At 37.5% G+C, this 12871-nt stretch overlaps 1 protein-coding gene across 1 annotated transcript in view; it reads right to left on the reverse strand.

Moving 5' to 3' along the window:
* FAR2 (fatty acyl-CoA reductase 2) overlaps nucleotides 1-12871 on the reverse strand; it is a 168406-nt gene that overhangs the window by 35539 nt on the left and 119996 nt on the right. Inside the window, exon 3 of the mRNA XM_068971492.1 lies at nucleotides 1215-1390. Within this exon, the coding sequence (XP_068827593.1) occupies nucleotides 1215-1390 (176 nt within the window). The remainder of the gene's footprint in view (nucleotides 1-1214; nucleotides 1391-12871) is intronic.

Here is a 12871-nt window from a genome sequence, read left to right on the forward strand (position 1 = left end):
GTAGTCATTAAAATATTGTGGTACTGGAAAAGAAAGTCTAATTAATGGGATTTTTAAAAAAATGATTCAGAAATAGGCATTTAATATAATATTTTCTTTTAAACAAAAATGAAAATAAATCATTTAATATATGTTGTTTAAAAAATAACTATGTTAATATTAAAAAAAATAGTGTACATCACACACATCACTCTTATTTTTATAGAATTTTCCTATTTTTCTTTAGAGGTAAGTAAATTTTAAATGAGTCAGATTTAAATGTAAACATGAAACAGTTAAAATACTAGAAGAAATTATGAAAACTGTAAATAATAAAAACAGAGCTGAGTACAATTGATAAACTGTTAAAATATTTTGAGCCTAATAAAAGATGAAGAGTTAATATGCTAAATCTTCCAAGAAGTCTTAAAATATACCCCCCAAAATTTTTTTCAAGAGAAAAATAGGTGAGGAACACAAACATTTCACAAAAGAATAAACTGTCAATCAGCGTTTAAACATTCTCAACCTTTCTGATTATCAAAAATAAAAAACAAAATATGCAATACTATTTCTATTTTCATATTGACAACGGTAAAAAGAATTAAAGAATTATAATAGGGTACTACTGTATTAGAAATGAGCACTCATATGCCCAAAAACAGTGTAAATTCATACCACCTTTTTGAAAAGCAACTTAGCATCATATGTCAAAATATATAAACTGTTCATAACCTGGACATATCTGGCATGTGTCTAATAATTCCACTTTTGGGAATTTACCCAAAGGGAAAAAATGTATATACACAGATGTTCATCACAGAACTGTTTATACCAGTGAAACTTCTAAGCAATGCCCCTCAGTACAGAACTGCTTGAGTGTATTATATACATGTACAATGGGATGCCATGTAGTCACTACAAATTATAATAAATTATCAGTTGACAATGAAAGATATCTAAAAATAAAACTGAACAGATTGCAAAAAACATCATTCCATTTTTTGGAGAAATTGAACATGTCTATTATATTACAGATGCATAAAGAAAAGCTGAAATGGATGGTCTTCACAATATTAAATGGTTATCTGTGGATGGTAAGATTCTGGAAAAGATTTACTGCTTTGTTTTCATTGAGAATATCTCTTCATAAAAATAGAAATAATGAAGAAACTTACACATACGTGTGCACACACACATTTAATACAAGTCATGAAAGGGGACTGGGACTGTACCTGAGGTGGTCATCAAAGCGCACGGTCGCGGCACAGTGGAAGACGATGTTTGTGTGGGAAAGAAGCTCCTGCATGTCCTCCTTGCTGATGGCAAAGTCATTCTGATTGAGGTCTGCAGAAATAGCTCGGATCTTCTCATGCACATTTGGACAAACTTCTTTGACTTTTTCAAACAGCTAAAACATAAATCATCAAAGATCATCATCACCAATAATGTTCTTATTTTCACTGACTTATTTCATTTTAATTCACAAAAACTGGTTATTACTTGTAATAATATGACAGCCACCTGCTATATTTCATGGAATTCAAGGTCAGCTTAGAATAATTCTTGCTCCTCTTAATTTGATAAACATTCGGAAAAAGTTCCAGTGACCAGTAAGGAGTGTATTTTGAACTTTTCCTGGGTGAAGGAGTGGTAGTAAGTCATCCATATCTTGCACCATCCTCTCTTCCCTTCCAAGACAGCTTCGTGTTTAAACAGGGTGATTATTTCCATTTCTGCCTGGGAGATACTGTTTCGGGGCAAACTCACCAGCCTTTATATACCTTGACAAATTACCAGCAAAATCACCAGCCTGTAAGGTCTCATAAGCGCAGCTTCAAAACAACTTGGTTAATTGGATCAGATTAACAAGAGGACTTAGAAGCACAAAGATAATTAGAAAAAAAACAAATTAAGCAAATTTGTAATGGGTAAAACAAATAAAATTTTTATATAATCTCATTTTAATATATAAATGGCAGTTATTGTCTAGTAAGAGGATTACATGAGCTCGTGTACTTTTTATCAGATTTTAATTGATTTTTTAATATTCTAATTTATTTATAAAGGGAAAAGGAAAGAGTACTGGCAGATATAGCTTTTATTACAATTATTCAGGTAAAACACAGCCTCTACTTTCCCTTCCACATAGAAGTTCTCGGGTTGAATTGGTATTTTCCATTTTCTCAGAAAATAACAATTTTAATGAAATCATCTTGGTTCCAATCTACTTTGATAAAATAAAACTTTATTGTAGTAATGGTTTGGTATGTGAAAAGTAAGGTTAAACGTTGAGAAAGGTTAAGAGCAGAGAAAATTAGGATGTGGTTGAATACTAATATAGTAGTGGAGACAGACAATCCTCCTCTCCCTTTTAACTCCAAAAGAATGTTTTCATCTGTTCCTTGATCCTGAGCAGCAGGCTTCTCCTTGCTGCTAGAGATTTACCCCAGGTAAATCTTCTTATTACCTGTTGGGTAATAAGAAGCTGACTTCAGGTATTTACAGAAATCATGTCTCATTCGTATCAGGTAAGACCATGTTCAGAGGACATCCTGGAAATTTAATGAAGCCAACTAGGGAAGGGAATTAAATCCACATACTGACCTGGCAGGATAATATACATCTGTCTCCAAGCCACTATTTTCCTGTACTGTAGGGCCAGCCTTTTTAATATTGTGTTACTATAATCCTGAAAATAATTCAAAAGTTGGGCCCCTCTTCAATGCTTTTTTGACATCTAAGATTGATAAAGCATCTCAGGGACATTCTCAACAAAGGTCATTTAAATTCTTTTGAAAGACATTTAACAGCTCTCCAGTCATACTGGATCATAAGCATGCTAATATTTGCTTTCAGTCAAACGTTTTCCTTTGTGTGGTTGTTGCTGAGTCATTAAGTCATGTCCGATTCTTTGCAACCCCATGGACTACAGCATGCCATTCTCCTCTCTCTTCCACTATCACCTTGCTTAAAATTCATGTCCAATGAGGCCGTGATGCTATCTAACCATCTCATCCTCTGTTGCCCCCTTCTCCTCCTGCTCTCAATCTTTCCCAGCATCAGGGTCTTTTCTGATGAGTCGGCTCTTTGCATCAGGTGGCCAAAATATTGGACCTTCAGTTTTAGCAACAGTCGTTTCAGTGATTAATCAGGGTTGATTTCCTTTAGGATTGACTAATTTGATCTCCTTCCTGTCCAAGGGACTCTCAAGAGTCTTCTCCAGTATCACAACTTTCTTTTGTAGTTCATGTTAATTATACAACAGACACAGGTTGGATATTTTTGGATAAGTTTATGCCACATTTACACAGTTATCCTCCTTTTTAACAACTGAATTTATAGGAGGCTCTGAGTTATGATAGATTTCATTCATAAGAAATCTGTTTGGGTTCTGTTGAGTCTGACTTTGGCCTGTGAAGACTTCTGGCTGCTTGAGAGCAAGATGTGGAAGATGAACTCAGTGTATACTCTTTTAGCAATAGGGCTGATCACAGATGATGCAAGCTGCCATGCAAACATTTTCTGTTGCCTTTGGCTTTTATGATTTTATTTTTAAAATTTTCTTTGGCTGTGCTGGGTCTTTGTTAGGGTGTGCAGGCTTTTTCTGGTTGTGGAATGGAGGGGCTTCCCTAGCTGTTGCACCTGGGCTCAGGTTGCCCCACAGTTGTGGGATCTTAATCCCTAACCAGAGATAGAACCCAAGTCCCTGCATTGGAAGGCAGATTCTTAACCACTGGACCACCAGGAAAGTCCTGGGTTTTTGTGACTTTAAAAGTCAGAGAATATTATTAAATTGTACTATACTTTCAGACCACCTGTACAATGTTGAACAGCACAAAGATACATTTACAACATTACTGTTTTAGGAGATAATTACTATTTCTCCCAAATAAAGTCCTTTTGAAATAAAGGACTTTTGAAATAAAGTCCCGATCAACATCCTATTTATGGATTTATTTTTTCAAATAAGAGGGGATATCTGAATGAACATAATGTAATTTAAAAAGAAGCTTAAGTATTCTGATTGAGGTGGTATTGATTACAATCCATTGACATAAATCAATGAATTGGCTGCATCAACTGAAGCCACAGTAATAATTAGGGTCCTATTTTACTATATTAGCCAGGCCTGGTAATATGAACATTACCAGACGGTCAATACTGAAATCAGATTGATTATGTTCTTCGCAGCCAAAGATGGAAAAGCTCTATAAGTCAGCAAAACCAAGACTGGGAACTGACTATGGCTCAGATCATGAACTCCTTATTGCCAAATTCAGACTTAAATTGAAGAAAGTAGGGAAGACCACTAGAACATGCTGCTAAGTCACTTCAGTCGTGTCCGACTCTGTGCGACCCCATAGACGGCAGCCCACCAGGCTCCCCTGTCCCTGGGATTCTCCAGGCAAGAACACTGGAGTGGGTTGCCATTTCCTTCTCCAATGCATGAAAGTGAAAAGGGACAGTGAAGCCGCGCAGTCGTGTCCAACTCTTAGCAACCCTAAGGACTGCAGCCTACCAGGCTCCTCCGTCCATGGGATTTTCCAGGCAAGAGTACTGGAGTGGGGTGCCATTGCCTTCTCCTGTTACTAGATTACTACCAGTATTACAAAGAATTTAAAATTTTTGTTCTGCAGTTTAGAATATATGTTTCGAACATGCTGGTATGACCTAAATCAAATCCCTTATGATTATACAATGGAAGTGAGAAAGAGATTCAAGGGATTAGATCTGATAGAGTGCCTGAAGAACTACGGATGGAGGTTCATTACATTTTACAGGAGGCAGTGAGCAAGACCATCCCCAAGAAAAAGAAAGGCAAAAAGGCAAAATGGTTGTTTGAGGACGCCTTACAAACAGCTATGAAAAGAAGTGGAAGGCAAAGGAAAACGTAAAGATATACCCATTTGAATGCAGAGTTCCAAAGAACAACAAAGAGAGATAAGAAAGCCTTCCTCAGTGATCAATGCAAAGAAATAGAGGAAAACAACAGAATGGGAAAGACTAGAGATCTCTTCAAGAAAGTCAGAGATACCTAGGGAACTTTCCATGCAAAGATGGGCTCAATAAAGGACAGAAATGGTATGGACCTAACAGAAGCAGAAGATATTAAAAAGTGGTGGAAAGAATACACAGAAGAACTGTACAAAAAAAGATCTTCATGACCCAAATAATCATGATGGTGTGATCACTCACCTAGAGCCAGATATCCTGGAATGTGAAGTCAAGTGGGCTTTAGAAAGCATCACTACGAACAAAGCTAATGGAGGTGATGGAATTCCAGTTGAGTTATTTCAAATCCTAAAAGATGATGCTGTGAAAGTGCTGCATTTAATTTGCCAGCAAATTTGGAAAACTCAGCAGTGGCCATAGGACTGGAAAAGGTCAGTTTTCATTTCAGCCCCAAAGAAAGGCAATGCCAAAGAATGTTCAAACCACCGCACAATTGAACTCATCTCACATGCTAGCAAAGTAATGCTCAAAATTCTCCAAGCCAGGCTTCAACAGTATGTGAACCTTGAACTTCTAGATGTTCAAACTGGATTTAGAAAAGGCAGAGGAGCCAGAGATCAAATTGCCAACATCCACTGGATCATCAAAAAAGTGAGAGACTTCCAGAAAAATATCTACTTCTGCTTTACTGACTATGCTAAAGCCTTTCACTGTGTGGATCACAGAAAACTGTGGAAAATTCTTCAAGAGATGGGAATACCATCCACCTTACCTACCTCCTGAGAAATCTGTATGCAGGTCAAGAAGCAACAGTTAGAACTGGACATAGAACAACAACTGGTTCCAAATCAGAGAAGGAGTACATGAAAGCTGTATGTTGTCACCCTGCTTATTAAACTTATATGCAGAGTACATCATGTGAAATGCTGGGCTGGATGAAGCACAAACTGGAATCAAGATTGCTGGGAGAAATATCAATAACCTCAGATATGTAGATATGCAGAAAGTGAAGAAGTGAATAGCCTCTTGATGAAACTGAAAGAAGAGAATGAAAATGTTGTCTTAAAACTCAACATTCAGAAATCTAAGATCATGTCATCTGGTCCCATCACTTCATGGCAAATAGATGGGGAAACAGTGGAAACAGTGACAGACTTTATTTTGGGGGGCTCCAAAATCACTGCAGATGGTGACTATGGCCATGAAATTAAAAGACACTTGCTCCTTGGAAAAGCTATGACCAACCTAGACAGCATATTCAAAATCAGAGACTTGACTTTGCCAGCAAAGGTCTTTCTACTCAAAGCTATGGTTTTTCCAGCAGTCATGTATGGATGTAAGAGTTGGACTATAAAGAAAGCTGAGCACTGAAAAACTGATGCCCTGGAACTGTGGTGCTGGAGAATACTCTTGAGAGTCCTTTGGACAGCAAGGAGATCCAACCAGTCCATCCTAAAGGAAATCAGTCCTGAATGTTCTTTGGAAGGACTGATGCTGAAGCTGAAACTCCAATACTTTGGCCACCTGATGAAGAGAGTTGACTCACTGGAAAAGACCTTGATGCTGGGCAAGATTGAAGGCAGGAGGAGAAGGGCTCAACATAGGATGAGATGGTTGGATGGCATCACCGACTCAATCCAGGAGTTGGTGATGGACAGGAAGGCCTGCCATGCTGCAGTCCATGGTGCCGGTTGGACATGACTGAGTTACTGAACTGAACTGATAATATGAATGGCATGGGCTTCCCTGGTTGCTCAGGCTGTAAAAGAACTTTTAATCTGGAATCTCAGCATATGGCTGTAGCTTCTAACAAAATAATACTCATTAAATGTTGGCGAAGCCTAGAGTGCTAGAGATTGCAGCCAACTGCCATGCAACAGGTCAGTGCTTTTCAAAATGTTATCCCCAAGTGAACTGCACTGAAATCAGTAGATACGCATCTAAAAAATTCCTGGACCCCATACCACGCTCACAAAGTAAGAAATTACTGGGCCCTGCCCAGGAGTTTGCATTTCACATCAGGTTTCAAAGTTGATTTTAACTGATCCCAAGTTGAGAACTTCCTTAGTGGCATTGTTAACACAAATAACTGATGAACAACTGTGTATGACTCATTTCCCTCTTTAACAGCCCAGGGCAGTTACAAGACATCAGTGGTTTTCAAACTGTAGAGGCAAAAGAAAATTCTAGGGACCAATTAAAAATGATGCCTCTGTTTCTGATCCTGCTCACAGTGCCAACTGTCTCACTGTTTAAACTGTTCACTGAACCCAGGGTAGGCAAGGTGCAAGTTAAGAGACTGGAAGAAGACTCGAGGGGCCAGAGAAACTGCAGACACATTTATTCTCTCCTGGCTGATGCAGCAGCCATAGCAGTAGACATGCTACATTCTCTGCCCTCGTGGCTGACCCAACACAACAGACACAGCCGTGATTCAGCAGTAATGCCACCATGTTCTAGTGAAATGAAGCGTCAGTTGCTCAGTCACATCCAACTCTTTGGGACACCATGGACTGTGGCCCACAAGGCTCCTCTGTCCATGGATTTCTCCAAGCAAGAATATTGAAGTGGATTGTCATTTCCTTCTCCAGGGATCTTCCCCATCCAGGAATCAAACCTGGGTCTCCCACATTGCAGGCAGATTCTTTACTGTCTGAGCCCCCAGGGAAGCCACCACATTCGAGGTAGAGCTCATATATCCCTACAGCACAAAGTAGCTCATGATCAAGCGAGTGCCTTGTGTTGCGCATGTGCAGTGTTATAAATGATCTCAGCTGTTCCATAGTCATTATTTACAAAATGTGGGCCGAGAGGGCCTGAACGTGCCATCTTGGCTAATTTGCTCTCTCCCCACAATGCCCTTACTCCACCCCCAGAGATCTTGACTCAGTAAGTTTGGTGTGTAACCAAGAGTAGTATTTCTTAACCATCTCCATGGATAGGTCTGATGGTCCAATACCATACTTAGAGAAACACCAACTCCAAAAATTCATGTCCGTTTGAAAATTCTGCACTTAAATTTCACCCTCTGGTTTGTAAACTCCTTGATTCTTCATTTATCACTTTATGCTTGACAGCACCCAGTTCATTGAAACAACTCAAATTTTCTTTGTTAAACTGAAAGCAATTACTCTAAGAGCAGGCCTTCCTGATGGCTAGGATGGCAAAGAATTTGCCTGCAATGCCAGAGATCTGGGTTCAGTCTCTGGGTCAAGAAGATCCCCTGGAGAAGGAAATGGCAACCCATGCCAGTATTCTTGCCTGGAGAATTCCATGGACAGAGAAGCCTGGCGGGCCTCAGTCCATGGCATTGCAAAGAGTTGGACATGACTGAGCAACTAACACTTTCACTCTTCACTGTAAGAACAGTAATAGGACCATAAATGAGAGTTTGATTCCTGAAATTGGTTACCAGCTCTTTTGTGTTGGTGGGATAAAAGATAGCAGGTAACTACTGCTAAAGGAAGACTTAAAGTGATCTATGGGTCCTCTGTATTAACTGCCAAGGGTAGGGGGTATGGAGAGGCTCAGCGCACACCCTTTTCTTTTGTAATAACGACAAGACTAAAGGACAGACAAAATGATCCAAATGGATCCTCAATAGATATTAGCTCTTCTGAAAGTTATTATTTTTTTTGGAGGGGTAAGGTGAGGGACAAAACATCAATTAAAGGCAAAAAAATAGGTGGAATAAAAATGAGCTAAAAAATAAAATTTCAAAAATTTCATTGAAGGCTCACTAATAAAGAACTTAATATAATTATTTTAGATTCTAAGAGTTCATCATCTTCCTTCTCATATATTCTTTATTTAATGGCACAGGACTAAGAAGGTAAAGAGTTGAATAACTACTTGCTATGTTTGAACACTCAAGAATGCTGCTTTTTCATTTTAGTAAACCATGCTCTTGATATCAGATGGAAGATACATTTCTGTGGTCACTGAAAGATAATAGCTGGGAGATGATCTAAACATTTTGAACTGATAATAAAGCAATACATTTTTCTTTCTTTTTTTTTTCATTTCATGTATGATATTTTACCTGTTTCAATGCCATCCCCCCCAATCATCCCACCCTCTCCCTCTCCCACAGAGTCCAAAAGACTGTTCTATACATCTGTGTCTCTTTTGCTGTCTTGCATACAGGGTTATCGTTACCATCTTTCTAAATTCCTTATGTATGCGTCAGTATACTGTATTGGTGTTTTTCTTTCTGGCTTACTTCACTCTGGTTCTTAGAAAGTTTAGGAGTGTTTCATTGATTTGACATTACACAGACAAGTATTTCTCTTCCAATTTGTTTTTTAAACATGAGAGACTATTTTGGCAATAGTTACTTATAGCCCAGATGCAAGAGACAAACTTGAAAATGCTAAAAAAAAAAATTCACAAAAAAGAGAAATTTGAGGGTTCAGTTAACTGAGGTATGACTTATGTGGCCAAATACTAACACTGCATTTTTATTAAAAACAGGACTTGGGCAAAAATTGAGGGGCATGACATTTATATAATGCTTCTGAAACAACGTAGAAGCCCTGAGCTTGGACTTCTACAGTCAATTTGTTATCCACATAATCTCACTTGGGAGGCATCTAGGAGGTTACTACCTTCTAAAGGCTACTTTAGGTTATCATTCTTTTCTAATCATGAGAGGTTTTGATCTTTATTCAGTTTACTGATTCCTCTCTTCAAATATAACTATTATTTAATCACAATAACCCACCAAAATTTGCTTAACATTTTTATTTTGTAAAAACAAGGGGTGAGTCTCTTAAAATAAAGGACAATCTCTATGAAATATCTGGCATCCCAATGGAAAGGAGAGCCTGGAACATTTATCATTGATATTTTAGAGTGCTGAGTTAAAACAAATCAATGAATTTTACAAGTCAGCTCTTGAGCAATAAAGACTTATTTTAAAAGGATATATATAATCTAAGTTGAGTACAATTAAATACAAATAAGTACATGTAAATTAAGACAAAAAACCATCATACCTAATGTAAAGATCCACGAAATGTTAGAATTGTGCTAGTTTACTGATAACTTCCATAAGATATAAAGGATTAACCTAGAAGTTTTTACTGCTTTCATAAGAACTACTCTCTAGGACCACAAAGCAGTCTTAAATGTAGTACTATGGTTATCAAATTTTAGCATACAGTAGGGTTGCTTGAGAAGTTGTTTAAAAAGACAAAAACCCAGATGTACCACTCTTAGATATTCTGACTCAGTTCTGAGATGAAGCTTGGGCAGCTGTACTTTGTACAGGCTCACTAGGGACACTGATCCACACTGAAGATGAGAACCACTGGTGTATTAGAAAGATCCTAATTTGGATTTGGCTCTTTGGATTCAGGAAGGCCAGAGTTAGAAGCCTAGTTCTGCCATTTATTAACTGTGTGACTGGGGTAAGTTACTCATTTCTTGGGGTCTCAGAGTCTTAGTGTGCATGTTTATCTAAAATGTCAGTCAAAGGACTGTAACACTCATGATCTCAGAGAACTAATAATTTGTATATACTCTGCTATTCTTTTCTACTATTCTTTTTTTTCCAGTTTTATTGAGGAATAATTGGAATACATCACTATATAAGCTTAAGAGGTATAGCATGATGGTTTGATTTACATATATTGTGAAATGGTTACAATAGGTTCAATTCTATCCATCTCCTCATAGAGATAACAATAAAAAGAAAGAAAAAATGAACAAAAATATTCTCCTTGTGGTGAGAACCCTTAGAATTTACTGTTAACAACGTCTGTATCATACATATTCTGCTGTCATTGAAAACAATTTTGCATTTAGCAAAATTATAATTCACTTAAGAATCTGTAATAAATGCTAGAGGTGACTCAGTTCAACATCTTGTTCCCACATCAAAAGCCACTTTCACAGAGTTCCTTCAGAATAAGTACCTGGTTAGAGGAATTAATTTCCTAGGGGTGGTAAAGCAATGCAGTGGAGAAAAAAATAGGCTTTAGAGATAGGAGAACTGCATTTAAAATATGCTTTGCCACTTCCTTGGTACTTCCTTGGATAGGTGACAACTTTCTTGGATTAATTTCTTATCTGTGTTGCAGCAATAAGGCATACCATGGAGTTTTGTGAAGATTAAATAGGGTAATAAATGTCGGATGCCTAGCATAGTGGCTACCAGTTAGTAGGTTTCTAATAATAGGAAAACTTCTCTTCTGTTTCCATCAGAAATACTCCATTTCCAAAATGTGTTAATCAGACAGTATGCATGTGCATTTGTGTGTGTTGGGTCACCCAAGGTTTCTGATTATGCCATGTGATCCATGTATCTCTAAAAGCTGAATATATTTCAGAGTCATGCTAAATCCTGTGGCTTGGTAACTTCTGGAGTGAAATCAGCATAGGCAATATGAAGCTTCTATGAAAAAGACAATATGATTGGAAGAAATTTTAAAAGAAAGAAAGAAGTTGGACATGTGAAATCATACTAGTGATTGAATGAACTAGTGAATGGTATTGTAAAAGAAAACAAGAGATTGAGAAATAAATTACTTCTGTTTCTGGGACCTTAAAGAAGACAAAATCAATTTTAAAAGGCTTTTTTGTTTTTTTTTCTTAAAGGGAAAGAAATCACCCATAGAAGGGAGGCTTAACACACTTCAACTAATTTGAGTTGAGTAACTGTCAAACTGAGAACCAGTTATACCCTTTCAAAAGTATGTGTCTGTTAATCATGGGGGAATTTTAATTCCTGGAAAGGTTATATTCCCTCTAGTTGTCCCAAATTTATAAAAGCCTCTTGCTTTTTGTGGGATCATTAGTTTCTTAGGAAAAATAAAATATAGTAATGGAACAAAACTGACTTTGGGAATTTAAAATACAAACTTTTTTTTGAATTGCCTTTGCTTTAAATAGAGATCTAACAGAATCATTAATATCAATCAGAAATTCATGTTCTGGAAGTTGTGAACAAGCAACTTTTACACAGGATAGCCTGAACCAAATATGAAAATGCTATTCTTCCTTATGAAATTCTATGTAAACTAACAAGGAACTTTTATATTATATGAAATTAACTTTTCTGTTGTAGGAAGGAAGGGTGGAGCCACAGTGTGTGTGCTGTGCTGTGCAAGTTGCTTCAGTCATTACGGACTCTTTGCAACCCTATGGACTATAGACTACCAGGCTTCTCTATCCATGGGATTCTCCAGGCAAGAATACTGGAGTGGGTTGCCATGCCATCCTCCAGGGCAACCCATGGCAACCCATTCCTGACCCCGGGATCAAACTTGCATCTCTTTATCTCCTGTATTGGCAGGTGGGTTCTTTACCACTAGTGCCCCATGGGAAGCCCACTTTTCTGTTAGGTGCTTCTTAATAGTGATGTTAAAGTGCTGGTCTTTTCCTTGCAGATGTTATTTGGTAGAAGTTAATTTCTTTAAATGCATTATTTTTCCCCTGAGGGATCTAACGTCTTCTAAAAACTACCAAACAGTGATAGTTTTGCAAAAGGATTCAATAAACTATTTCATGGAATGTTGCTATCTTCTATTGTCTTAAATCTAATCAGTTCTATGAACCGAGGGCCCCATGTGTGTCCCAGCATAATTCACTATCTAAAGCTCTCCAGGGTATTTCAAAGTAGGTTTATCTTAAAGGTACTGCAAGCTTCTTGAGTAATTCACATTTTTCCAGAGAAGTTGACTTGAAATATCCAGTGCAACCTGCCAAGCTCTGCTTTTGTTTATAAATCCACTTCCCAGTGGTATAATACAGGATAGTCTTTCCCTGTAAAACCCTGAATTTTGCCTAGTCTTCTCATATGCTGCATTCTAAACCTGGCAACATCTCACCGTAAACCTTGCCTTAACCTAATTACTATAGCTTAAGAGGAAAAGCCCAAGCATTTCTGATACTCTCTCAAACATCTTTTTTTTTTTTTTTTTTTTTAGATTCT

The sequence above is a fragment of the Capricornis sumatraensis genome, chromosome 4 (genome assembly GCF_032405125.1).
Source record: "Capricornis sumatraensis isolate serow.1 chromosome 4, serow.2, whole genome shotgun sequence".
In the NCBI taxonomy this organism is placed as follows: Eukaryota; Metazoa; Chordata; class Mammalia; order Artiodactyla; family Bovidae; genus Capricornis; species Capricornis sumatraensis.